This window comes from Oxyura jamaicensis, chromosome 1 (assembly GCF_011077185.1).
Source record: "Oxyura jamaicensis isolate SHBP4307 breed ruddy duck chromosome 1, BPBGC_Ojam_1.0, whole genome shotgun sequence".
Lineage (NCBI taxonomy): Eukaryota > Metazoa > Chordata > Aves > Anseriformes > Anatidae > Oxyura > Oxyura jamaicensis.
Genome location: NC_048893.1, coordinates 187,842,081 through 187,868,400, shown reverse-complemented (window position 1 = coordinate 187,868,400; position 26,320 = coordinate 187,842,081). Strand labels below are relative to the sequence as shown.

The window sequence follows — 26,320 nt, the reverse complement described above, 5'->3', positions numbered from 1 at the left end:
GTATTGTTAAAACCAGAAATAAAGCTAAGCAATAACAACAAAAACTTAGACTGAAAATCAGAAAGAGTTTCCTGGAAGATCTAAACGTTAGGATGAGGAAAGTATCCAGTAATGAACAAATCTACATTATCTGTGGCTCAAAATACATGAGTTTAGGCTTCTGGATGTCTAAATACTACAATTACAATGTTCATAAAAATAGAACATCTTTCTGTTATCTCTGAGGCAACACAAAGATAGACTCTGGTTAAAAGGAAAAGCTATCAATGTTGCTGCTTCAGCAAGGTTAATCACAGGCAGTGATTCAATTACTTAGGAACTTTTCTCTTTTTGATGCATAAACTCGATTTCCATTATTGCTATGAGTTTATGCATTTTCAGTGAGTGAAGAACCGACTTGTAAGTGATGATCCTTAAATCAACCTCATTATGAGAGGAGAAAAAGGAACACATGAAGAGTTTAGGGAAAGGAAGGAAAAAGTGGTTGTATTTTTTGTGTGCATATTTTTGTTGTAGTTTATATGTAAACATCTCTGTTAAAAAATAAATAAAAATGCTATTTAGATGGCCCGCATGCAGAGTATTTCTTGTTGCTAATTAACCATGCTCAAACCTTCTGTCTAAAGACATTGCCTGTCACTATCCATCAAAATATCTAGCTTTGAGGCATATTTCTAGCCAACGCATTTATTTTACTTTCACACTCGTTCTTCTTCTTTCTTAAAACGTGATGGTAACTCTACCATACACAAAAATTAAAACAACCGGCCCATGAAATGGCTTATTTTTCCCAAAAGGTATGAGTTTCAGAGAGCCGTACATGAGGAAAAAAAGGTATGTAAGACCCGTGGCTCGGCAGAGCCTCCCTGCCATTACCCTCGGCCTGTAGGAGCGGCTGTTTCCAGCAGGGGAGGTACGAGCTTTAGGAGTCTCTTTCAAAGCCCGAGCCCCGGGGAGGCAGCGCCGTCAGGGCCGGCTCCCCTCAGGGCAGCACGCAGGGCACGGGGCAGCCATTTTGTTCTCCTCGAGCTGCAGGAAGGCGGGAACGGTCGAGGCGGGGTCTGACCGGGCCCTGGGACTCGGGGCAATTCCTTCCTAAAAGCTAGCTTTTTAGTAAAGGTGTCTATTTCAGGGAACAAAGCTCTGTGAAATACAACGATGGTTATCAGCCCTTGAAAAGACAGACTGCAAAGGGCGTATTGGGAACACTGGTGAGTGATAATGGTGAGCAAAGTTGCCCGTTCCCCTTCCAACTTTTAAAGCATATCCCAATGTGAGATGGCAGTATTTACATGCTTTTGCTTAATCTCCTCATGATTTTTTGTCACTAGAAGCAGTGATAAGGTGCTTTTTATTCTTTATTTTTAAAGTTTTGGTAATTCTTTAATATGTGACTTCTGTTACTATATAGTCTAATAGTTTAAATTAACATTAAATCATAAACATTAAAGATGGGAACACTGGTTGGTATTCTACCTGTCATTTCTCAGAGTAATATAAGAATAAGGAAATAATAATGAAAAGAAGCTACATTTTGTCGTAGGTTTCAATGACATTTGATGACATACAGCTGAATCTTTTGTTCAAGCTCCTTTTAAATGGATATGTACATCACTTTGTACTTCCATGCAATGCCTATCACTTTGGTAAGTGAGTGGAACTCTGTTTCTTAAGTCAGAGATTATCAGCTCACCTAATCAGTCCCTTTATTCTGGATAGCCCAATTTGTCCCATGATGTAGGAGCTCGTGTACAACTCTGACTTTCTTTGTCGATAATATGAAGACCTAATAGATGACTTCAGAATTCACATTGTCCCATGTAATGGGAATTTAAAAATCAATCAGAGAAACTGGAGATTTTATTCTATTTTGGTTTATTAATCCTACTCATCACACAGCATGTTATCCTGTCTTATTGAGTGCAAAGCGTAAGTAAAATATTTTAAAATAAACCTTTAAAATACAGTTAGCACTGTAACAATCAGTTAGACAAAAGAAAAGAAACAAGTACATACACCGATTAAGCCAGGAGATAATCTCAGGAAAATTTCTGTCTTGTATATAATGACATTCCTTAAATGAAGAAGACATAAAGCACAAGAAGAACCCACCCTAGGTATACTGATGTCATTACAACTTGGTTTGAAAGACAAAGACTTTAAAACAGCGATCAAAACGCTGTGCCAGTAATAGAATTCTGTTTGAAAGTAGGCCCGAGTGTGCTTATGCACAAGATAGTTTTTGAAAGGTGCTCAGGCCAGTTTGAAGAGCCAGATCTTGCCAGAGGCCTTCATCTTCAACAGTACTCCAAATTAAAATTTATTAGAGAAAGTAATTATGTATAATTTCATATTAAATTAAAATGCAAAGGCAAAAGTATTAGTTTGACAATTTAAGAAGAATACAAAGGTATGCACATTATTATACAAATGTGTAGCTATGAAGATATAAATATATGACATTGCTTATTGGAAGAACGGAGAACATACTAAGTGCTAACCTAGCTGAAAATACAGGGGCTAGTTTCTTTTCTGTGAATTAATTCTGCTTGGGAATAGGGAAATGCTAGAAGAGGTGTCGTGGCTCTCAGGTCTTGAGATATTAATAGGGAGTATCTGCTAGCCCCATGCCAAGAGCAAGTGTTCCTGTGAAGCAGGAATGCTAATTTGACCACTTACCACTCAGGATTTGTTTCTTTGCTCATATTCCCGAATGAAAGTCTGTTGCAGCAGTCAATGACAAATGTATTTGTCATGAATTGAGAATTTTTCAAGCAAGGAAAGAGGAGAAACTTTATAGGTTTTGATTCAATTGAATTACAAACTTCCTGGTGTGAAAGACAGCCCTAGTTTGCTTCTTTCAGTCTTCTCAGGCAACGCACTTTAAGTCTTTGGGCACTATCAGAATATATTCATTATATAAGAGTGAACTATTTGAGTTACAGGAAAGAGAATTTAGCCGTATATTAATCTGCATATCATATCTTCCTTGCACTAAAAATAGGAAGCTGCCCAGCCAGAAGCTGCCCTGCATCTCAAAGATATTAAAGCTGCTTTTCCATTTTTCTTTGAACAATGAGTTTTTTCCACTCATTGTTTTCATTGGAGTGGGTAACTTTGTAGACCTTTTTTGTTACAAATATGAACACACTGGGCAAAAATTCTATGCCATTTACTCTAATGGGATCAGAATTTGGCCTTTCTGTGTGTCATTTGTGTTTTCCATCAGAAGTGATTTTATAATAGCTTCCTTAACAAGATAATCCATCAAGGAACTGATGTCAACTGCACCTAGTAACCTACTTAACAGATCCAGTTTGGCAACTATTACACACTAGTGCATGTCATCAAAGCAGGGTGTAACTTATATTAAATAACTATAGCAAACACATTTGATAGTGGCCAAAGTTGCTAGAGAAGGTTGAAGGTGATAACTTACGAGCAGAATAATTGGTTTTGGAGTACTTCATCTTGTGACTGGAACAGAGAAAACACTGCTCACGACGGTAGTGCAATCATCAAATTCCAGTAAATGGTTGAGTTTTGGTAATGATACAGCTGTGTGAAGGACTTCACAAAGATCTTATTTCACTTTGGTCTGTGAACAGGCATATGATAGTAAATGTGCCTGGAGGAGACTTTATTCAAATTAGCATCTTCATTGTATGCATAGCCTGATAGAGTCGAGCATAGTGTTTTACAGGGAAGAGCCAGTTTTCTTGTGGGTCTGTTCATTTTGAAACAGAAGATCCAATTGCTACTATGTGTTTCTGTGACTAGAGTAAAATAAATTATCTTGCAGAAGAATAAATAGCGATCGGCATTGCCTTAATTCCAGCAAACAATTCACTATACGTATAGCCTTGTTACTGGTCAGAAAAAAATGCAGTTTTTCTGGATCTTTGAAAAGATCTTTTATTTGATACAGCATTTTATCATATGAACATTTCTTGACGGTAATTAGAAGTTAGAAACTATTTCATAAGAAATGTTTGGAATTATTCAACTTATATTTGTACTATTTGCATTTAAGTATTGCCAAGTATTTACAATACATCATGAAGTCATATCTACATGATCAGTACTGCCTTTAAAAGCCTCTTTTTTTTTTTTTTTTTTTTTTTAAGTGAAAAGATAGTCATCACTAAGTACAAATAAGGTATTTTGAATTTACACTTACTCTTTAGTTTTAGTTACAGGAACTTTTGAGTCAGCTGTGACAGTTGTTTACCTAACAGACACAAGAGAATCTTAAAGAGAATAGAGGAAATGTGAAAGCATGCAAATAAGATCAGGACAGCCTGATCTAGTGGGACGTGTCCCTGCCCATGGCAGGGGGGTTGGAACTAGAGGATCTTCCAACCCAAGCCATTCTGTGATTCTGTGATTCTATGAAGAAGGAATAGTGGTGTGAAAAGGCATGCTGGAGTTGGATGGTCAGTCCATATTAAAGTAGCTACGTTCATAGGGCAGAAAAAAGGATAATTTACTGGCAGAGATGCACCTTGCATCAGGAACATACATTCCTGTCATTTTTAAAATAAATCACCTTACCAAATAGCGTAAGTAAACCATCTTAAGGACACCTGCTGGAATGATTTGAATCTTCGTGTAGGATTTCCTTGAGTGGTTATGTCAGAGAAAAGATGTTTTCTTGACTCTTCTGTGACTTACATTTTAGGAGATAAAGTTTTATTGTATAACCCCAGATCTTAATTTCACTGTTGTGAGTTATCTAATTTTGGTCTTCACTATTAGCGTACAGTACAGAGTATCTTTGTAGGATCCCTTTGAACTTAGTTTGCTTGTTAAGTTTACTTCATGTCTTCACTACGAAGTACGTGCTAAAGTATCTGTATCAATTATTTTTCCTTTTGGGATGACCTGCTGGAGAGGAGCTCTGAGGAGAAGGACGTGGGGGTCCTGGTGGACGACAGGTTGACCATGAGCCAGCAGTGTGCCCTCGTGGCCAAGAGGGCTAATGGCATCCTGGCATTCATGAAAAGGAGTGTGGGCAGCAGGTCAAGGGAGGTGATCCTCCCCCTCTACTCTGCCTTGGTCAGGCCTCACCTGGAGTGCTGTGTCCAGTTCTGGGCTCCCTGGTACAAAAAAGACAGGGATCTCCTGGAAAGAGTGCAGGGAGGGCCACAAAGATGATACGGGGCCTGGAGCATCTTCCCTATGAAGAAAGGCTGAGAGACCTGGGTCTGGTCAGCCTGGAGAAAAGAAGACTGAGAGGGGATCTCATAAATGTGTATAAATACCTGAGGTGTGGCAGACAGAGGGATTTGGCCAACCTCTTTTCAGTGGCTTGTGGGGACAGGACAGGGGGCAATGGCCCCAAGATAGAACACAGGAAGTTCTGCACCAACATGAGAAAGAACTTCTTCACGGTGAGGGTGACAGAGCACTGGAACAGGCTGCCCAGGAAGGTTGTGAAGTCTCTTTCTCTGGAGTTATTCAAGGCCCGTCTGGACGCCTACCTGGCAGCCTGCTTTGGGGAACCTGCTTTGACAGGGGGGTTGGACCCGATGATTTTCGAGGTCCCTTCCAACCCCTACAGTTCTGTGATTCTGTGATTCCTTAAAAGAGGAACAACTTTTACCAGCAGATCTTTTTTTTTTTTTTTTTGGCTTGATTTGCGGTGTTGTTGGTGTTATTAAAAACAAACCAACAAACAAAAACATTAAATTAAATGGATGGTACTGACAAAATTATCTTTTTCCTGAAGTAATAACTCATGGTTTTGACCACAGGAGTAAAAACATTGTCTCTTGGAAACAAAACCAACTTTCACTCTAAGCCATTTTCGCTCTGTCAACAGATTTCCATGTTAATGTAACATTCCAATTTCTTTCTGTTACAGTAGTGAAAAATTTGGTGTGAGTAGCATGCAAGATCAAATCAGGTGTTGGACCTGAAGGATGCTCACTTTGTAGCAACCATTTTGGTTTATGCTGGCCATCCAGTCGTAAGGTGGCCTGTCTACAGTGAGGAGTGGTGTAACATCTTGGCTGGACATTTTGGGAGAAAAAGAAGCTGGAAGCGTGCTTAGTGTTGACCTGAAGGTAAGCAACAACATCTGTTCATGCTAAACGAAGATTTCTTGAGTGGCATAAGCTAGTGGAGATCATGGTCTTACAAGTGTAGCTTGAATAGGTCAGTTTTCACATGAGTTCCATCTAGAATAATTTATTCCATGGGTTTTTAGCAGAAAGGTAACCATGTGAAGGTCTGTCCTACTTCACATAAGGTCCTTCTGGTATTCTGCTGAACTGTCTTGGGTATCTCTATGTTACATTATGAATGTGTGACACAGATGCATCCTGATTTTTTTTTTAGTGTTGGGAGTAGGATGGGAATGAATGCATCATGCTCACTCACCAGTGGCCTGCACTGAATACTTTGGCATTTGAGCATGTCTAACTAGATGTCTACCTGAATACTTCATTTGCATAAAATTAATTACTTTGAACATTCAGAACTGTGCTCAAAATCTTCTGTAATTGTTTGCTGTGTGTAAAGTCTATAATCAGCTTGTTGAAAGGTCAGGTCTTGCAATCTGTAATATAATGCCAAATCAATTTATCCTATTTCTGTTGAATCTTCTGAGTACTACATGAATATGGTATATTGTGATAATATACAGTAGTAACATATAATATTGGAATTTAATTTTATAGTATTGTAAACCAGCATTAAAATATCTGCATAACGTAGTAAATATTATCAAGGGAGACATAAACATGAATAGTGTCAAAAGTCTCAGCAGAGGAAGGCAACTTTGCCTCTTGGAGACACTCAAGAGCTGAAATGTAGTTACAGAATGATTCAGGTTGAAAGGGACATCTGGAGGTCATGGAGGTCAACCCCTATGTCCTTGGAGATATCAGTGTGAAGATTTTTTTCCTTACCTAATTGGAATTTCCCCTGTTGCAGCTTGTGTCTTGATTTGTATGATTTCTGCTGTGTACCTCTGAGAAGAGTCTGGCTTCATTTTCTCTACACCCTCCTTCTGGAGTTTAGGAAGGTAATCTTTTCCTTGCCTTCTGTTTTTAAGGCTGAACTATCCCTGTCTTTCAGCTTCTCCTCATACATCATGTGCCCCAGCCCCTTTATCATCTGGGTGGTCCGTGGCTGGATCTGCTTCATTATATCAATATATTTCTTGTACTGGGGAGTCCAGTGTTGAATACAGCACTCCAGCTGAAGTCTCACATCTGCCAAGCAGAGAGGAAGAAACATCTCCCTTTACCTGCTGGCCACTCTTGCTAATACATCTCTTGCTTATCACCACCACTCACGTGACAGGACTGGATTAAGGCATGTGCTAAAGATGTCCCATGTCTTCAAACAGACATGCAAAATAATCCCCTTTCTGTTATTCTTGCAGCAAAATACAAAATTATTTTACATTAATTAATGTAACCCTCTACAGTATAGATTTTCTTACACTATCATCAACTCCAAAGAAAAGGTAAGCATTAAGCATTACTACTCATATAGCCTCATTAAAATGCTATAAAATATTAACAGACAAGAAGATTCTAGTAGTTAAATCTTGTGAACTAAAACAATAATATATTTATACAAAATACTGCACCTCATCACTGCCCTTACAGAACACTTCTGAAAACCTGAAGCTGTAAAGGAGCTGATATTATCCTAGGTTTATGTAATGCTTCTTTTCCTTATTATCATTTCTTTGCAAGCTTCTTAAACATGCTCAAACAGGTGATGTATGTTTTCCCTGTCAGCTCTCCTCCCTAACTAAATAATTTACTTTCTAATGTAATAAATGCCGGGCGTAGGCTTCACAGAATGGATGCTTGAATCTAACATTCCATCAGGCAAGCTTTGATTATAGGGTTTTTAAATTACGAATCTACAAGGCGGATCTGGAACAATACTGTCATGAAACTAATATATTAGTTATCTTGAGGCGAATCTCGGAAAACAGAGTCTAAAAACGTGGTGAATTTATCTCTCTGTTACGGTCAACGCATAATGATTTACTGCTTCTTATTTCGAGATGAAATTGATGTTGGGGTGATTATTTTCAGACGTGGATATCTAAATATATTAGGACATATAGATATATATGACAACATAAAAGGTTGAATTTTCTGGAGTATTCACTGTATGAAGGTACTGTTAAGTTACAAAAAGTTCTGAAAATAAGAAACCTAAGTGGAGTCAACGGAAGGCTCTGCCTGACCACCATTTGTGAACTCACACCACATCTACATAGATGCCTAGGCATGAAAATGTTGGCCCTGGACTTCAGGACATGCTATTTCAAGCAAATAAGCCTGTGTCTATCATCAGCGATAGTTTTGTGATGGTGTATTAAAACTGACTACTGTTGACAAATGCAGGACAAAGACTTTATTCTCTATATTAAATTCTATTGCGTGCTTTAAAACCTGAAAAGACTGCAGCAAAAATCAGTGCTGTGGTATGATACATATATTTACCAGCAACTTTTTAAATATATATATATATATATTTAAGTTTTTGTAATTACCACCAACAGCGAGGTGTACTAGAGATTTACTCAGTGCTGTTCAAGAACTGCTAGAGAATAATAGAAACTCTAGTGTACCTATGCAGCTTAAAATGCTGTGCAATATGGCCATTGCACTTTACTTGTACAAACAGGTTTTACTGAATATTTAGCAATTCCTGTAAAACACCAGGCCAGTGAGTATCATTCTGTCATCAAACTAAAATAGATCTGACATCTTTTCTGGCCTGGAGGGGCAGTTGTTAGGATTGCTCATCATTACAGTTTACATTGCAATATAGTACCACCAGTGGAAACGAGAGAGGCTTTGCCTTCCCTTCTTTTATCTTTGGCAGATCTGTAGTTATAAACTGAACCAGATTTTCTCAAATGACTAAGCACCTTTCATGGAAGATCTACCATGTCTCGTCTGCTTTTTAATTTTGGCAGGAAGATGAATATTCCTCAGGGTATTTCTTGCCTCTAAGCCATAAAAGCATCTTTACAGATACTTTCTTTGACAAAATAGTCTTTGCTTTGAAGGGATGCTTATTACCAAAGCAAGTTGTTTTTGGCAGAGAATTTAGAAGATTTTTCCCCTTTCTTTGAAGAAAAAAAGACGGGTGAAATATTCCTATTTATTTATATTCATGACCATATAAATGATATCTGATTCTTCTTCCAGTTTAAAAGACTCATGTTTCAAGCTAGGCAAGTTTTCCTACATGGGTATTTGAAAAGAACCCTAACATATCCAGCGGAGGGCCACAAAGATGATACAGGGCCTGGAGCATCTTCCCTATGAGGAAAGGCTGAGGGACCTGGGTCTGTTCAGCCTGGAGAAAGGAAGACTGAGAGGGGATCTCATCAATGTTTACAAATATTGTAAGTGTGGGAGACGGAGGGATTTGGCCAGCCTCTTTTCAGTGGTTTGTGGGGATAGAACAAGGGGCAATGGCCACAAAATGGGTCACAGGAAGTTCCACACTGACATGTGAAAGAACTTCACGGTGAGGGTGACGGAGCACTGGAACAGGCTGCCCAGGGAGGTTGTGGAGTCTCCTTCTCTGGAGATATTCAAGGCCCGTCTGGAGATATTCAAGGCCCGTCTGGATGCCTACCGGGGCAGCCTGCTTTGGGGAACCTGCTTTGACAGGGGGTTGGACCCGATGATCTCTGGAGGTCTCTTCCAACCCCTACAATTCTGTGATCCTGTGATATGGATCATGACTACCCTCACATTTTTTTTTTTTTTTTAAATACAAACAGATTATTTTTGGACTTTTGCTTTGAAATATGTGTGCAAGGTGGAAATTTTTGTTGCTTCAACCATCTGGTATGCTTAATTGCCTTTGCTGAGCACAACATTGCATAAATACTGATGAATACAAAATGCAGATAATATAATGGGTAATGTAAGATTGTATCATACAGTAAAAATGACTCTACATAGAGAAGGAATGAGGAGCACGTTACCCAGTTTTAAGTGTCAGTGTCAGCAATGGAATTGTGTTTCTTAATTCTGATGTAGAAAATTTTATGTCAGATGAAATGGAACATGTATTTATAGTCTGAAGTCTTAGGTTTGATTGTCATGCCAAATAAAAATACAACCACTATTTATATTAGTGTTAGAACTAGAACAAAGAGGTTGACAGGTAGAACAAGATGTTTCAGGTTTTTTCTTAACCAGTATAATGTAAGAAATGACTGAGGGACAGATGCATTAATCTCTTTAGAGACCTGGGGTTCTTTCCATATTTAGCATGCTGAAAATCCAGTCTTTCTTCCTGTTCTAGTACAGATTTATTTTTTTAAACATGATTTTTATGAGAGTAACTTGCAGTGTTACTTGGAGCATTACTTGCAGGAATGAAACCCAGGTGAGTTATACAGCACTGAACTTAGGACAGCTAAGCAATTAGATGAGTCCACAGTCTTAAAATGTTTCCAATCCTTTTTGCACAGGGAGAATTAGGTATTCAGGAAAGACATTATCTGAGTGTAGCTGAGAGGAAGAACACAGATGCCACATGAAGTTAGAAAGCTGAGGCATGCTGAAAATCTTTTCGCACTGCAGTTTTGTCATTGCGTCAACACCAAGTATCTTTGTGTTTGCCTCCTGGAAGAAAACTTAAGAGTTAGGTGAGATGCAGTGGGTTTGGTGACCCAGGTGGCTCTCAGCACTTACCTTGCTTGGATGGTTTCAGCCCAACTGAACTTATGGTTTATTTCATATAGATTTGTTTTCCTCTCTGCTTTTGCTGGATTGCAGTGCCCTGCATTTCAAAGTTAATCTGAATTTAAGTAAGGTGTTGACTTTGAATGGATCTTAACCAGAAACCTGAAAGCTGGCTTTGAATCTGGAAGCCAGATGTAACGTGGCCAGTTAACGCTTCATGATGTGGGAGGGAAGATTTGGCATTGATCTCCTTCCTGGACAGTTTATATGTTTTGAAGTACACAGTTTCTTGGGTAAAAATCGGCAGAGACACTGGGAGCAGCATTCAAGACTAGGATTTTTCCTTGAACCCACCCAAAGGCACACTTTATTGCTGTTGTATGGCCAGGTCCTCCTGGCCCTGTTTATTTTGTATCATTAGCTTCATGGCTTCACAACTTCAAAGCAAGATCTGAAGAACTTGTCTCCAGTCTGGAGCTAAGGCACTCTGGAAATATGGCTTTGAAACAAACCAAGGAGAACCAACTTGTTTTGTTGCTCAGTATGGCCCCCAACCCCTACTATTAAGACATAAAATGCAGCATGAGTTTTTCTACCAGAACAGTGATGGCTGATCCATTCAGTGCTCTCAGCAGAAGATAAGGTAGGTTTGATCTAAATTCAAAAAATGGATAATAAGCTCACTGTGGGGGCTTAAGCACAGGAAAAGTAGTTCATAAACCCAAGTGAAAAAGATGGTGACATCTTTAACCTTACACAGAAGTAAAACCTAGGTAGTCTAAAACTTTACTAATAAATTTCAGATGCATGAATACTGAAGTAGCCTAGAATACTGGAGACTGTAGCTGTTGAACTGAGATACCAATATTTTACCTGGCCCTCACCTGAAGTTCCTAAGTCCTTTTGTGGATCTGTGCCTATATTCAAAGACATGGTGAGTAGCAAGGAACAGGTCTTCAGAGAGATGTCTTGGCACTCAAAGCACCATGACTGTGATAGCTACGCAGTCTGCTCTAAAGCAGAATTCAATTTTGGTGATTTGCAGACATGGTGCTTAAAAAAATATTATTCTGATCTTTCCCTCTCTTCTTCATTTTCTTCTCAAATTTACAATGATTAAATCATGTTCTCTATTCTGTTATCTGTCATACACCACAGAATGATCTCAATGCAACACCAGATTTGATATCTGTAAATCTCAAATACTAATTTTCTTTGTCTAGTTAGAAAACTGTTTTGTATACAAGAAACAATCTCACACTGAGGTAAACTTTATGAAGAAATCATAACACTGTTTTAGTATGTTGCAAATGCTCCTTTAGAATAACTTGCCCTGACTCATGGAAGATCTTTTGGATGACTGGTTCCTCATAAAACTTTGGTAACTGGGTCCCAGCAGGAACATGCGCAGCACTGCACTCGTCTTCCTGGTGATGCAGTACATCCAATCCCCCAAATGCTCCCCAGTAAAGGCTCAGCATCTGTCTGGTGGTGGTCATGAAGACAAAACTGTGGGAACCGACGTTGCAGATCAGAGTCAGTGTGAAAAAGGATATGTAAATACAATAAGGATGCATAACTAAGAATGTCTGCTAGTGCATAAGTGTCTTAGGTTTCACAGCTTAAATCCTATTTAAATTCTTGCATTGTAAGAGGGTGATTTTGTCCATCCGGTACAGTTATAGATCTTCCCTTAAAGGCTTTTTCCTGTGGCAACTGCATACTGAGTCTCTGTCATCAGGCTGAGGTACAAGATCCATTCCATCCCGTATTTCAGGTTTGCTGGCTTGGCGTTCGGCATATTTCTGAAATATGTAAACAACATTTAAGAATGCTGAAAGCACCAAGGTATAATTCATGAAACAGAATTTTCCTCCTCCCTTCCACTTACAAGCTTCCCTTTATCCAGGCTCCTTATGTCATTGTTTACAACCTGTTTACAAGATGTCTTTATAACACGCCTAGTAATAGGCTACATTGCCTCTGAAAGCCTCCTTTAATGTTTTCCCATGTGCTATGATTAATGTCAATTTGAATATTGTCATTATTTGTGCCTCTAACCACGTTACGCAGATATTACTGTCATTTTGGTACACTGAACTATGTCAAACTTTGTGTCAATCTGTGACTGCTGAGGCTGAGCTCTACCTCTGTACAGCAAGGGAGGAAAAAGAAATGAGTACTTTCAGAGAACAGAAACTCAAGTTTCACTAGAGACTTGCATCTCCTAGGGAAGCAATGACTGTTTGGCCTGTGTCACCCTTCACCACTCTGCAAACCATATTTCCAGAATTTATTTTCCAGGTATTCATTGTTATGTAATACAGCAGAGTAGCTAATGAGTGGATAAATATCAAGGGGAAAAGAAAGCAAGTTGTGTGCAGATGATCTCCTACCTCTGTGTAGCAGACACCACTACCATGTCACTACCAAGTGACACTGAAAACAGGTCTGACTGTGGGCATGGGGGCAAAAAAGAAGTAAATCTCTCATTCTGTAAGACAACTGTTACATCAGGCTGCCTCTTTAATATTGAGGCAAGTTTTAGCAAAGCTCTTTACACTGATCTCCTGTGAATAATATAAACAATGCCTGCTACTGATGTTAGGACTGAGTATGAAATGTGTAGCATCAGTAGCTGTAGCAGTTGAGGAAAAAAAGTAATAAAATGATCTGTTGTACTAACCTGGAGCACTTTGTAATAGTAGCAGTAAAGCCTGTGAGGTTGAAGTAATTCTCTTGCCATTAACTGTCCTTCTCTAGCAATTTTTTGTGCTTCTTCATCATTTTCCTGGAAAATCGAGAAGAGACAGGAATGAATAGCAGAGCAATCAGTGAGTTACTTGAAGCCTTGCTGGCATAAGTATGTTTATCAAAGGGGCTATTCAAATCTGAACTTTTACAATTGCTGGTACGCTGCAAAGGCACACTGTTTAAATTTCAATTTTGGGGGGGAAATACTGGATTGCTTTTATGGTTTCAATTAGAAGCTTAGGGCTATCAGTAACAGCTTTCATGGGTAACTGTACAATTTCAGAAACTAAGTATTATTGCTCCACTGTTTTGGCCAAGTCAAAGCCTCTTCAAAAGCAGCTCTAACAACTCCCACACATACTTAGTTACACAGAAGACAGAGCTGCAGCTGTTGTCCTCCTCTGTGCAATGCAGTTCAGTGTTTTTCTTTTAAAAATAACTGATTCACATTTAAAAGTTGTATTGGTAATGCCAACATTAGCGTGTGAATTCATGTACTTACTGTGAAGTTTTTAGGTCTGTATTTCAGAGCTTTTAGTATTCTCATCTGATTCTTTATGAAGAACTACAGTACTGTCAGAACATCATCTTTTCCTATGCTTTTAAACTTAACAGTTAAGCTTAAAACATAAATGGTATTTGCAGTCACACAGCATGCCAGCCTCTCTTATTCTGGGATTATATATATAGAGCAGTGATTTTTTTACATTTAGACAAACGTGTAATGACTTCTATTCTAGTCAGGACCTGAAAAAAGTGATAGAATAATTAAGTAGTATCTAGGATTCTGGGCATTTCTTTGAAAATTACCTGCATTAGTCAGTATACTAACGCTCTGACTCATGAAAACACTACTGCACATACCTAAAATTAATTCTCAAGTATTTCCCTGAATAGAGACGGTTACTTGAATTAAGGCCTTCCCCTCTAATACAGCAAAATGTACTTCCTTTATCCCAGGATCTCAGTAAAGAGTTTATGCAAAATATGTATGTGGAAATACAAAAAGAGAGCACTAAGATTTTTTAAAACATATTTATTTATTGAATTTGTAACGGAACTTACCTTAGCCCATTTTATTTTTTCTAGCAAGTCTTCCAAGCTTCTCTTAACTGGAACATAGTGTTTCCATGGTTTTAATACAGAATAAAAATGTTCATAGTACTGGGAATCTTGCTTCAGTACTAGGCTGTCACCCAGCATGAGGTATGGAAACCTGTAAGCTGCTACGGTCCCATCAACATTCACTTGGTATTTGTACTACAATATGAAGACAGAGGGGAAAAAACGTGAAACATTTTGAAACAGAATAGGAACACTGATTATATAAAAAAATATTTTCACAGACTATTCATCATTTTTATATTAGTTCTCATCTTCAAACCTATTTTAGTGTTAAGCAGGTGTGGTTTAGTGGTGTTAGGATAACATAATGGAAAAATGATTTGTTTTCAGCCCAAGACTGACAGTCAAGAACCTATGTGTCACATGAAATTCCTGATGGGCACTATTATCCTAAAGTGTCCTGTGATAGAACAAGGGGCAGAGCTATGAAGAAATCAAAACTAATCTATACTTCAAAAGAGTAAATTTATTCTCACTTAAAACTATATAGAACAATCTAACACAGTAAACTAAAAGCAACCATGAATACATGCTCTGATAGATACTCTTGGCTTTTACAGCATTTCCAATATATTAATCTCTGGAATAGAACTTCAGTTGACGTTGTTAACTACTTTTTACAGGACTCTGTCCTCTTTACTTTTTATACACACGTTTTGTCCATTGTATTCATATTATCATTAAAAAAAAAAAACACTGATGGTGAGCAATCACATTTTTCAATCTCTTTTTAAAAAAAACTCCATGAATTCCCTCAAAGGGAACCCATGAAATAATTGTAGTGGCTTTCTTTAAGTGTGTCACGCTACGACTTTGATTGTGGGTGGTCTAGCTACCCATGGACCAGGCAGGGTTCACACTGTAGCGTAATTTTTGTTTACTGAATGGAATTAGCAAAACTAAGCCTTGTTATTTTAGCTGGTAAGCACTTGGCAGCAAAATTAATCCAGGATTGTAATTTGCTTGCTACCTTAAAGAAGTCAAAGAAGCCCATCAGCGGAACCTTTCCCAGCTCTTTTTCTTTTTCTCTGAAGAAGAAATATCCTGTTATTCCAGCATCAAGTAGTTCTGGATTTTTCCTGGATAACTTGACAAGATAGAGACGTTCTTCTCTGCTGTCTCGGCCTCTAAATAAAGCTTGCTCAGTTTTGTTTTCCCAGAATGGGCCTATGGGCATTGAGTGATAAGATAAAGTGAACAGTAATGAAATACACGATACGTTTTGTGTAAATAATAGGAACTTGCTATGAAAGTGGCATTACTCTCAGAGACATGGTAAAACAGGCATGATTTCTTGTAATTAACCCACTTATTAATCACGGGGTTTAGACTCCCAGTTCTGGTTTAAATTTTGGGATGAGAAATTGAGGAACTTTTAAAAAGAAAAGCAGAGAATTGCTTTTGCACTCATCAACTTGTACATTTAAATAACCTGGAATATCTTGAAAGCTGTATAAGAAATTGTAATCAAATTATTTGTATGAGTAAAATAATAATTAAAGTAATTATCTATCCTTAAAGACTACCACAATAACCAAACTTTCTTTAGAAAAATCTACCTCTGTTACCCAGCAATTTAGTCAGGTCTTTGAGAAGTCACTTAATGATGACCTATAAAAGAAAAGAATGGCTATACTGTGTCCTCAAGATACTCAGCGAGAGCCAGAAAGACTTCATCTCTGCTTACTTATTTTAAAAACATTAAATACGTGTCCTTCTTCATCTTTCTGCTGGAAATTTCCTCAATGGACATACCAAGTTGGAGCAGGACCTTAATCCTATCCTAACCCGAAAAGCAGCTGCACTAAACAAGTAAACACAGACTGCTTCAAACCGATAATGTAATTAAGATGGTAAATTTAAAAACAAAGTAATAAAGCAAGGAGAAACTGTCAACTATTCAAATAAAAAGAAACACCTACTCGCTCAAATTTTACTCCTTAGGTATTGTGCATGTCACTTGCCTGATCCCTAGGTAGTCATGAATATCCTGGGGGAAAAACACACCTGTCAGTAAAACTGACTCTTCCTTTGAAGCTAGAAAAACAATTCAGAAGATCCCACTATGAGATATTTCTTATACAAACAATATTTTTTCAGTTGAAAGAGGCTACAGCATAGTACTAGTTTGCTACTTTCAGGATTCAAATTCATTTTTATGTAAGCGGAACACTGGGCCACATCACTGTCAGAAAAAGGATTACTATTTTATTAGAAGGAGCATATTCAAGCCCTTTACTGAGGGGACAGGCCTTCTAATTACATATGTATATATATGTATTTGACATGTCATGGTAGCTATCTTCTGGATACCTTTAAGTTAAAATTCACCGTTATTGTGAACTGGATTTCTTAAATTTTGGCTCTAACCCTGTATTAAACACCTCCTTTTAGCAGTGTCGACAGTGTGCAGACTCTGTAAGGACTAAACTGCTTGTATTACGAGATGTCTAAGGCACTTCATGTGTCCTGAAGACTGTAACACACATTATTAAAACACAGCTTACTCCAATGGAATGACAAATTCCTTTTTTAAATTCACCATCTCTAACTTACCTGTATTTCCCTGAATAGAAAGGAGATCATTTGTGACACCACGCAGGGTTTCAAGAGTTGAATGGGTTACATCATACGTTGGAAGGACTATGTCTCTTGAATCCACAGAACCACACCATGAAATTATAGGTATAGGACCAGGTGTATCATTAACTTTTCGATACTCAACTGGCCAATCTCCAACATTAAGATAAAACTCCACATCTGGAAGATGGACCTAAAAGTATACCCAAGAAAGCAGAATAACACAAAGATAATCATTTGCCACTCTTAAGTATAATCCTCAGTTCTCTTATGAAACAACAAACCTACTGAATCAACCTACCTTAGAATCAACAAGCCTACTAACAGATGTTACAGATTTAGCTGATATTAAGATACCAATTTCAAGTTTAAAATAAAACCAGAAGTAAAATATCACTGCAGCAATTACATATCTGAAGATACAACAATGAATGCAGTTCTGTCATATTGGAATACAATTTAAGGGTTTTAAGTAAATGGTCAAAACTGATACCTTTCTTGCCAGTGACAGTAACATTTCATCGGAGAACATTTTGAAGTCTGTGTACTTCCCTAAGGAACGACGGTAGATGTGATTATTGAGAATAGTGTAATGTACGATAGCACCTCTTGTCTGACTGAACTTCGATGGGATTTCTTTAAGCATTCGCTGAAGGTCAATGGTGGGAAAGGAAAGGAAGTCCTTTGTAATCTGAGGTTCTTGGGATGGACAAGAGAGAGTGTTCTGCCAGACCTCAGGGTCTTCTTCAGGACAGTCACAATATTCATGATAAACTGGTCCTGCAAAAAATGAAACACTGGGAGTCAGTATTTGTGATTCTACACCAATCATAATTCCCCAAACATGTGGGCATAGGAATTTAGAAATTAGAGTGGCTTGACATCTTTTATTCTGAGTTTGCTGAAGTTTCCTGGGGAATCATCCATCTGGGGGTTAGCAGCATAATTGAGAAAACTGCATCATTCTTTTCAGAAATAAAAATATGAGATGTATTGTACTTGTCGAGGGCAAAATTCATCTGCAAAATGAAGCTCCATTATTGTGCTACCTGCCAACCACAAAGAATGTTTAGAATTGGTGTGACTGGCCTAACTAACTACTGAAGCACAGGTACTATTTTCACTGAAGCACAGGTACTATTTTCAATTTTTGCCCAATTCAGGACTTTGATACAGCAGTCTTTAGCTCTGCTGTAAGGCACTTTTCTTCATAGATCATCAACTATTCTGTCTGCTCTTTTGAAGTAGCAGGCTTACACAAGAGATTCTCATAGCACGAAAAAAGCCTTTATGGACCCTACTCAACACAGGTCCCGCCCTGAGCCATAGTATCATAGCTGTTGGTAAATGTGCACCAGCAAAAGGAAGACAAACTGCTACCTTGATGACTCAGGACAGTTTTATTTCAGTTTGAAAGCATTTCTAAGTTTGTATTTACGTTTTACAAAAATAAAACATAACCAAATTCTGATTAAAAATAACAATGTTTAAGTGAATGCTTGCTTCAAAAAAAGTAAAAGTACCATTCCTCTCTTATTCCTCTTACAAAATCTGAAGAAATCTGTTCCTGTATGCAAGAGTGAAGAGGATATATTCAGACACAGGACCTTAACATCAGAGGCTGTAATCTACCTGCCTATGTGTCTACATCCTGCAACTTGTCAACGGATAGGGATTGTCTCTGCTTACTGCTCTGCATGAGGGGAAGTTTGTGATGAGATTCTAGGAACAAGAGCAACCAAACCTCTAATCTCCCACCTCCTGCAGTAAATTAGTCCATAGCATTTCTGTAGCTACCATCGTACATTGCATTAGATCAGAAAAACAACATACCTTTCAAAATATAAGGAGATTGAGCAACATGCTTATCACCATAGAGTACCTCAATTTTTAGCCCTTTTTTGACACTGCCATACATCCGATACCGCATAAGAAATGTGCCATCGTTTTTATCCAAAGGGAGAGGAGTATGAATTCTGGTGATCTCTTTTGGAGAAAGTGCTTTAATTACCACTTTAAACTGTGTTCGTCCTGAAAAGAGGAAAATAAAAACAGACAAAAGCATGTCAAGCTATTAAAATCACATGTATGAATTAAAGGTGAGAGCAAACTCTACTGGATGAAATCCACGGAATTTCATTTAATGCTGTACTGCAATTTTTTTGATTATACCATGTTGGAAAAATTCATTTCCAGGCATGGCGTGCCATCCTAACCATTTTTCTTGATCACCACATGCCCAGTAAATGGAAAACTTGTAGACAGTGATAAAAAGTTAAATAATGATTACAACATAGAAAGAAAAGCTAACAATATTTTGAGGCAAAAATTTGCTTTAATCTTGTTTTCCTGTTAATGCTCTGAGGAACAATCATTTCCTCTAGATTAAGAGAGAGAGAAAACCAAGTTAAATAAAAAGACAAAAAGAACACTTGCCAGCTTGCAGAAGGGCAGTTGCAGCATGCAGCAGTCAGAGACAAACTGTTCACCTTTGGGCTGCAGCTCTGACTTGCACTTTTAAGGTTCCAGCTACTGAAAAGCAGGGATAAGAGAGTGATGGTAGAGGTGTTTCCTGGACGTCCCCTGACCTGTGCTTAGAAATCACCAGCATTTCATCATTAATGCACTGTGACTTTTTAACTGGGCATGGAGCGTTTTGTGGACAAGTGTACATAAACATAAACCTGTTATATTTCCTTACACATGGTCACAGGCAATTTTATTCTTCAAAAAAGAGTAGGACAGTTTATTCTCAGAAATTTGATCGTCTAAGCATTGCAAAGCGAACAAATACAATTAAACTGAAAAACTGCAGGTAAAACCAAGATGTTACTACAGTCTGAGTATGTCCCAATAGCACTGAAAGCCTGAGATGTTACGCTTATTTCTGTACAATGCGCATCTTAACATAATTTACGCCCGTAAATACAAAACTGATAGTGAATGAACGGTCATGTAATGACATTTTTCTCTTCCTCAGAACACTGGATCCTGAGATTGGATGAAGCCAGTTAAGGTGCAAGAGTCTGCAGAGCAGGCAGAATCCTTGCGGGAACCCAGCTGTTCATTTCCAGTCAACAGATGCCCTGCCTCGTCAGAGCAGTCACCCTGATTAACACAGATTCACCCAGATATGGCTATCAGAGTAGGTCCCGCTGTAAATAAGCACAGGGGCAATGTCTGCAAGCAGAAGAATCTCGTGAGGCTGATCACTCAGCCTCTTCTGCTTTGTATTCAAATGCATGAACACAAAATGTGGGTTGTTTGTAACCAACCCTCCGTTTTCTTACTATTCAAAGTCCTTGCCAGCTAAACACACCAAAATACAAGTCAGAATATCTTCGCTGAACAGCATACTGAGGAAATAAAATCATTATGAAGTAAGCATTCAGTCTTTCTTGGAATGTCACTGTGGCAAGCAGCACTCCCACTGCTGAGGAATGCAGAATATTGTGTTTGGTAGCTAGCAGATCTGTCATGAAAAGCCCTCATTTATCTGCCCAGCGGGACTTCCAAAAGTTCACTTCTGCAGAGAAGAACAGAGAAGCGTTAAGGTTGCTCCAGATCCGTGGTACATCCTTTTCAGAAGAATGATGAGGGGACACCTCCCTGCTTGCTTAGGTGCTAGGCTGAAGATACGCTAGCAGTGAAGTTATGCAGTGTGAAATTTCCTTGGGCAAGTACCAGTATAGCTCTGTACACGCCTAGGTTGGCTTTCAGAATCCCACAATATGCAGATATGCTCCATTTTTTTTTCTTTGGGAAATGGTCGCTATGTCAGAGTGACTGCAACACTCTGAAGTTGCAGTTCTCTAAGGACTTAGAATACTGGGTGTAGATGCTCTGTGACGACTGGACAACCCTTGTGTGCTGCAAGAAATAATGGAGTTTTATTCGTGTGCACACTTAGTAACTTTATTTTGATTTGCTTCTCCTTGAATGTGCCTGAATTGTGTAGGCAGATTCCGAAGTGCCCATGACTGAGATAGCCAGAACTATTCAGAGGGCAGCCAGGTTCTTTCTAAATACATCCTTCAGCTCTTCTTTGCTCTGTGCAAAATTATGTAGCACCATGCAACACTTGATATTAAAAATAGAAAAACAGAATAATGAGAATAACTGAAATGCTGAGTTTGGAGGGGACCTCCTGAGATCACCTAGTCCAACCCCCCTGCTCAGGCAGGGTCAGCTAGAGCAGGCTGCCCAGGACCATGCCCAGTTGGGTTCTGAGTATTTCCACTGATGGAGGCTCCACAACCTCTCTGGGTAATCTGCTCCAGTGTTTCATGACACACAGTAAAAAAACAAAACAGAACAAAACAAAAAATCTTTTCCTTGTGTTCAGATGGATTGTGACTGTTCTTCTAGTCTTCCGGAACCTCTCCTGTTTGCCATGATCTTTCAAAGATAATCAGAAGTGGCCTTGCAATGACATCAGCCAGTTCCCTCAGCATTTGTGGCTGTATTCCACCAGGCCCTACAGACTTAGACATGTCCAGTGTTTGTGTGTTCCCTCGCCACCAAGAGCAAGTCTTGGTTCAGACTTTCCATCTGGTTGCAGAGGCCTGGGATTCCTGAAGGCTGGTCCTGCCAGTAAAAAAAATAAAAGGCAAAAAAAGCATCTGACTGCCTTGACCTTTTCTGTGTTGTCACCAGGTCCCCTGCCCCACTCAACTGCAGGCTTACAGCTTCCCTAGTTTCCTTTTGCTGCTGATGTACCTGTCAAGTACTTTTTTGTTGCCATTCACATCCCTCACCAGATCCAGTTCCAGATGAGCTTTGGATTCCCTAACCACATCTCTGCACAATCAGAAAGCATCTCTGTATTCCTCCTCGGTCTCCTGCCCTGGTTTCCACCACGTGCATGCTTCAGGAGAAGGTGCTTGTTCATCCGTGCAGGCCTCCTGCCACCTTTGTTTGATTTCCTGCTTGTAAGGATGGATCATTCTTCAGCTAGGAGAGGTGATCCTTGAATATAAGTCAACTGAGAAGGCAACAAGGAAGGACTTCTTCAGAAGACAAAAAGGTCTCTTAATCTTTGTTCTTCGTAATAATTCTGATGGAATTACATTTCTCTTGGCTTGCAGAGAAAATGAATTAGTGCTAATAATGATGACACTGGAAATCCTTCAGCCCCTGTACTAAGACTTGGGAGCAAATTTATTAAATAAAAAGGACAATGTACCCAGGTCTAGAATCCATTTTTTAATGACCAAAGTATCTGCTTTTCACTCTATGTGCATGAAGAGACTTCAGAGACTCCAAAGTCTCTGAAGACTATGAATCTAGTGCCAGGACAAACACTTTGTTTGGTAAGTCTTTCAGAGGGCGTAAGAAGCATCATGGAGTTGGGAGAAAAATACCTGGTTTCCTGGAATGGTCTTCTGCATGCAGACCGTGTGGAGCTGTAGTTCAGGTAAGAGGAAAGACATTTCTCCAAAGGTGAATAATTTCTGTTCCTCATTCAACTAAATGCTGCCAAAGGTCTCAATGCAAGAGTCCCCTCCTTTTGAGTTCGGCTAGATTCCACGAACGACTTTCCTGAAGAAACTGACATCGCTGCCCAAACACTACTACCAGTTGCAACCACCTTTTCCAGCCTCCTTAAAAGCAGATGACCTCAGCCAAGCATCCTCTCTCTATGACCACCACATAGTATTGTTTGGATGAAGAACCCTTGAAATCCCAAGCATGCTATGAGGTAGGTAGGATCACAGAGAAAATGGTTTGTCTTGGTGCTATGTCTTTGTCTCTTTTTTGCCCTTTTTATGCAACATTTTAACTGGGTATAGAGACTTCCTACCAGAGAAAACAAAGATTTCAGTTATCATAAAAATGAGTGAATGTTGAGAAATCACAAGTCAAATACTACTTGGTTTGATCCCTTTGTCCTCATGTACAGGAAATAAGTAAGAGGGTCCTTGCTGGTCATGTACTGGTTGAGGTACACGAGGAGGTGCAGATCTGCCCCACAGCATACATTATTTTTGGTTGGTAGCAGTTTAGCTGTAAGAAGCATTTGATAAAGGAATGCTGACCTGATAATAAAGCTCACGGGGAAAGGAAAAAGCTAATCCCACTGAAAGGACGGAGGGGAGAGAGACAATTTTTAATGCAAGTACAAATTATTCACTGAAGGCAATAGGATTTTTATGATTTACAGTATTCATTACATAGTGGGGCTGAGGCCTCCAAGTACTGTGCTGCAGTACTGAATTATAACAGCTTTTTGCTGCCTTATTAAAAAATATTACAGGAAGGTTAGCATGGTACTTTCACTCACATTTTTCTCAGTCCAAAGAGGTGATACATATGTGTCCTTACCACTAATAGTTTTGTTTTACCCTGAAAACCTGTCTGGGACAGTGTTTTAAGGAAAAAAAAATGTTCCTATCCTGAAGAGAGACTAAAATACAGACACAGTCGAAATGAGGTACTTCAAGAAAACCACCTGGTGAAACTTGTATAGCTTGCAAAAGAGGTGTTCCATGCATGGATGAAACAGTGACAAAATACAGAGAAGGGAGAAAAAGTAAGGAGGTGTTGGTTTATGAAAATTGCTAGAGAAGAACAAAAGAGAACAGACACCCCATTTCTGAAATGCAAGCAGAAAATGAATGAAAAGATCTGAAAACAAATTGTTTTTTCCCTCAATGATTTCACTGAAATCATTGCTGGTTACTTCTTCAGATGGAAACTGGTGGTATAATCAGTAAAGAGGCAGCTGAACATAATAGGCTCACTTAGCACTTGACAAAATGGGTTCCTAAGAATAGCATATAATTCATAGAGATAGGGTGAGTAGTTGTTTAGTGTAGGGGAAAGCCTAGCAGGAAAGAAGGATAAGGGGATCCAGGACGCAAAGAAAAATCTTTGCACTTTATATTAAAAATAAGTTCTGTATTTTCAGCAGTGATTCTTTAATATTTGGAATGTTTTTTGTTTTTTTTTTTTTCTCCTAGGGAAGGAGTGAATTCTGAATTCTGCATCATTCGGCATCTTCCTGAAAAGACAGGTCCGAGTTGCAGGCTGTAGGCTGACGTTATTGTTGGGTATGCAGTGGTGCACATTAGTTCTGGTAATTAGACTTGATACTCAGAAAACTCATCTGGATTTAAAATTTACTAATTACCCTATATAAGTGTCATATTGTGTACTGAGCTACTTGATTGAAATTCTGATCCACACAAAACACAACTTAATAGCTTAGTACAAGTTTTACAAATGGGAAGCCTGAACTGCGGCACTCTGATTGGTGCGGCATTCTTGTTGGTGTGATGGAGATGATAACGTGGAATTATTTAGCTATCCCAGTCGGGATATTTTGAGATGTATTTAGTTTATCTTGGAAATAAATGCCTCAGTGAATATTATTAATTATAATTCTTACTGCCATTTTACAAGTAGAATTTGAACATTTAAAATCATTTGAGAACTGAAATTCATAGCTTGTGTTTATAGGAATAAATTAAACAGTGCTCGTGCACTGGAATGTGATCAACTGTACCGCTAAGTTGTTAAATGATCCTTGGCACTCTCCTAAATAATTCCTGGCATGGCTCAGGAGGTAGCCTGGGCCGAGCCAGCAGCCGTTCCCTGAGGGCATCCTGCGTGCACCGCCTGGGTCTGGAGGCTACGAACACCACGACGTGAATGGAGGCCACTCCATGCCAGATGGCATCACGACCTGAAAACTTCCCCAAAGGCGTTGTATTTATTAACATAAACACAGCCATATGCATACACACTGAGGGCAAAACTAGGTTCACAGTACCCACTTCCTATCAGCTTATCTGGGAGCATTCAAACTCACATGAGAATCCAGCTGAGCTTCACACCTTTTACCTTCAGCAACCTGTTGCTCCAACCCGAGGATCTCCCTCTGCGGCTGAAATCAGCCTCAGAGCTGCTGGCAGCAAGCGTGCAGTTGCATTCTGGAGTACTGCTACAATCTGCGCTGCAACCCAGCACAACATTGCAACAGAGGCTGGAAAAAGTCCAGCACCGAGGCACGCGGGGCTCTGTCAGAATGAAGGCACAACCCTGCGATGTCAGATCAAAGTCCGTGAGAAAGCTTTAGGCAAATGCTGGGTATTTTCAATTACTGGGCCTATTCTTTAATTCCACAAGCAGCAGCCTTCTGACATTATTACCAAGAGCAGGAATTACTGTATGACGATGAGAGGCCATGTATTCATGGTGGGTACCTTCTCAGGCTCATGTACATGGATAGTAGGTGATATGGAGTGAAATTGCTAGATCTATCCTACAAACATTAGCAACTCACATCTCTGCTGGGCAGCTATCTCATCGTTGTCTTCAGGATGAAATCTGAGACACAAAAGTTCTTTTTATTCTAAACTGCAACTATTTGTACAGAGGGTGTGAGATTAACTTGTGGCTGAAACCAGCTGCCAGGCAGCACAGCATGGGGCTGTGAGAGCACAACCCCATTCCCACCCTCAGAAGTGTCCAGAGACGTTTTGTGCTGGAGCTGAATAAACAGGAGATCAAAGTTATTCCCGTTTAACGGGGCAGCAGTAGGATAACGGAGCCCAGAGCGCTGTGAGGCTGGGATCTGAAGCGAGCTGAATGCGTGCAGAGATGAAGATAAGTGCTTCAGCACTTCTGAGCATGGAGCTGAGGGAAGGGGCACGCTGCTGGAAGTGGGGTCTGCCAGGGGTGGGTGGTGGCACAGCACAGAGCACGAAGGGAGGAGGAAGAGAAGAAAAGGAAGGGGAAAAGGGGAAAGAGGAAAGAGAAGAGGATAGAGGAAAGGGAGGGCTGCGCAGCCCGGAGGAGATCCGCTGCCCCCGGGGCAGGGCTTGCAGCCCGCCCCCCTGCCCCGGAGCCCGAGCACGGTACCTGGGGGCGAGCGGGTGAAGTTGTGTCCGGCCGCGCTGACCGCCTGGACGTGGAAATAGCGCACGGGCAGGGTGAGCCCCGCTTCCAGCCCGGGGCCCCACGCCAGGCTCCGCTCGGGGCTGACGGCGGCCGCCTCGGCGGAGCGCAGCAGCGGCAGAGCGGCGCCCAGCAGCAGCCGCAGCAGCCCGCAGCACCGGCTCGCCATGGCCCCGCCGAGCCGAGCCGGGCCGGGCCGGTCCAGGGCCTCCTCCGGGCCTGCGCGGCCGGGCGGGCCCCAGCGCCCGCTCCCCGGGGCGGCCGCCGCCCGT

General features: G+C 39.9%; 1 protein-coding gene across 1 annotated transcript; it reads right to left on the bottom strand.

Annotated features, from left to right (window-relative positions):
• Positions 1-10,326: 10,326 nt before the first annotated feature.
• On the bottom strand, positions 10,327-26,312 carry POGLUT3 (protein O-glucosyltransferase 3). The gene is made up of 8 exons (XM_035327111.1): positions 26,013-26,312; positions 18,981-19,178; positions 17,641-17,927; positions 17,124-17,340; positions 15,538-15,734; positions 14,508-14,702; positions 13,375-13,479; positions 10,327-12,493 (listed from the first exon to the last, which is right to left on the bottom strand). The coding sequence occupies exons 1-8, from the start codon at positions 26,215-26,217 to the stop codon at positions 12,368-12,370; spliced, it is 1,530 nt and encodes a 509-aa protein (XP_035183002.1). The 5' UTR covers positions 26,218-26,312; the 3' UTR covers positions 10,327-12,367.
• Positions 26,313-26,320: the final 8 nt, after the last annotated feature.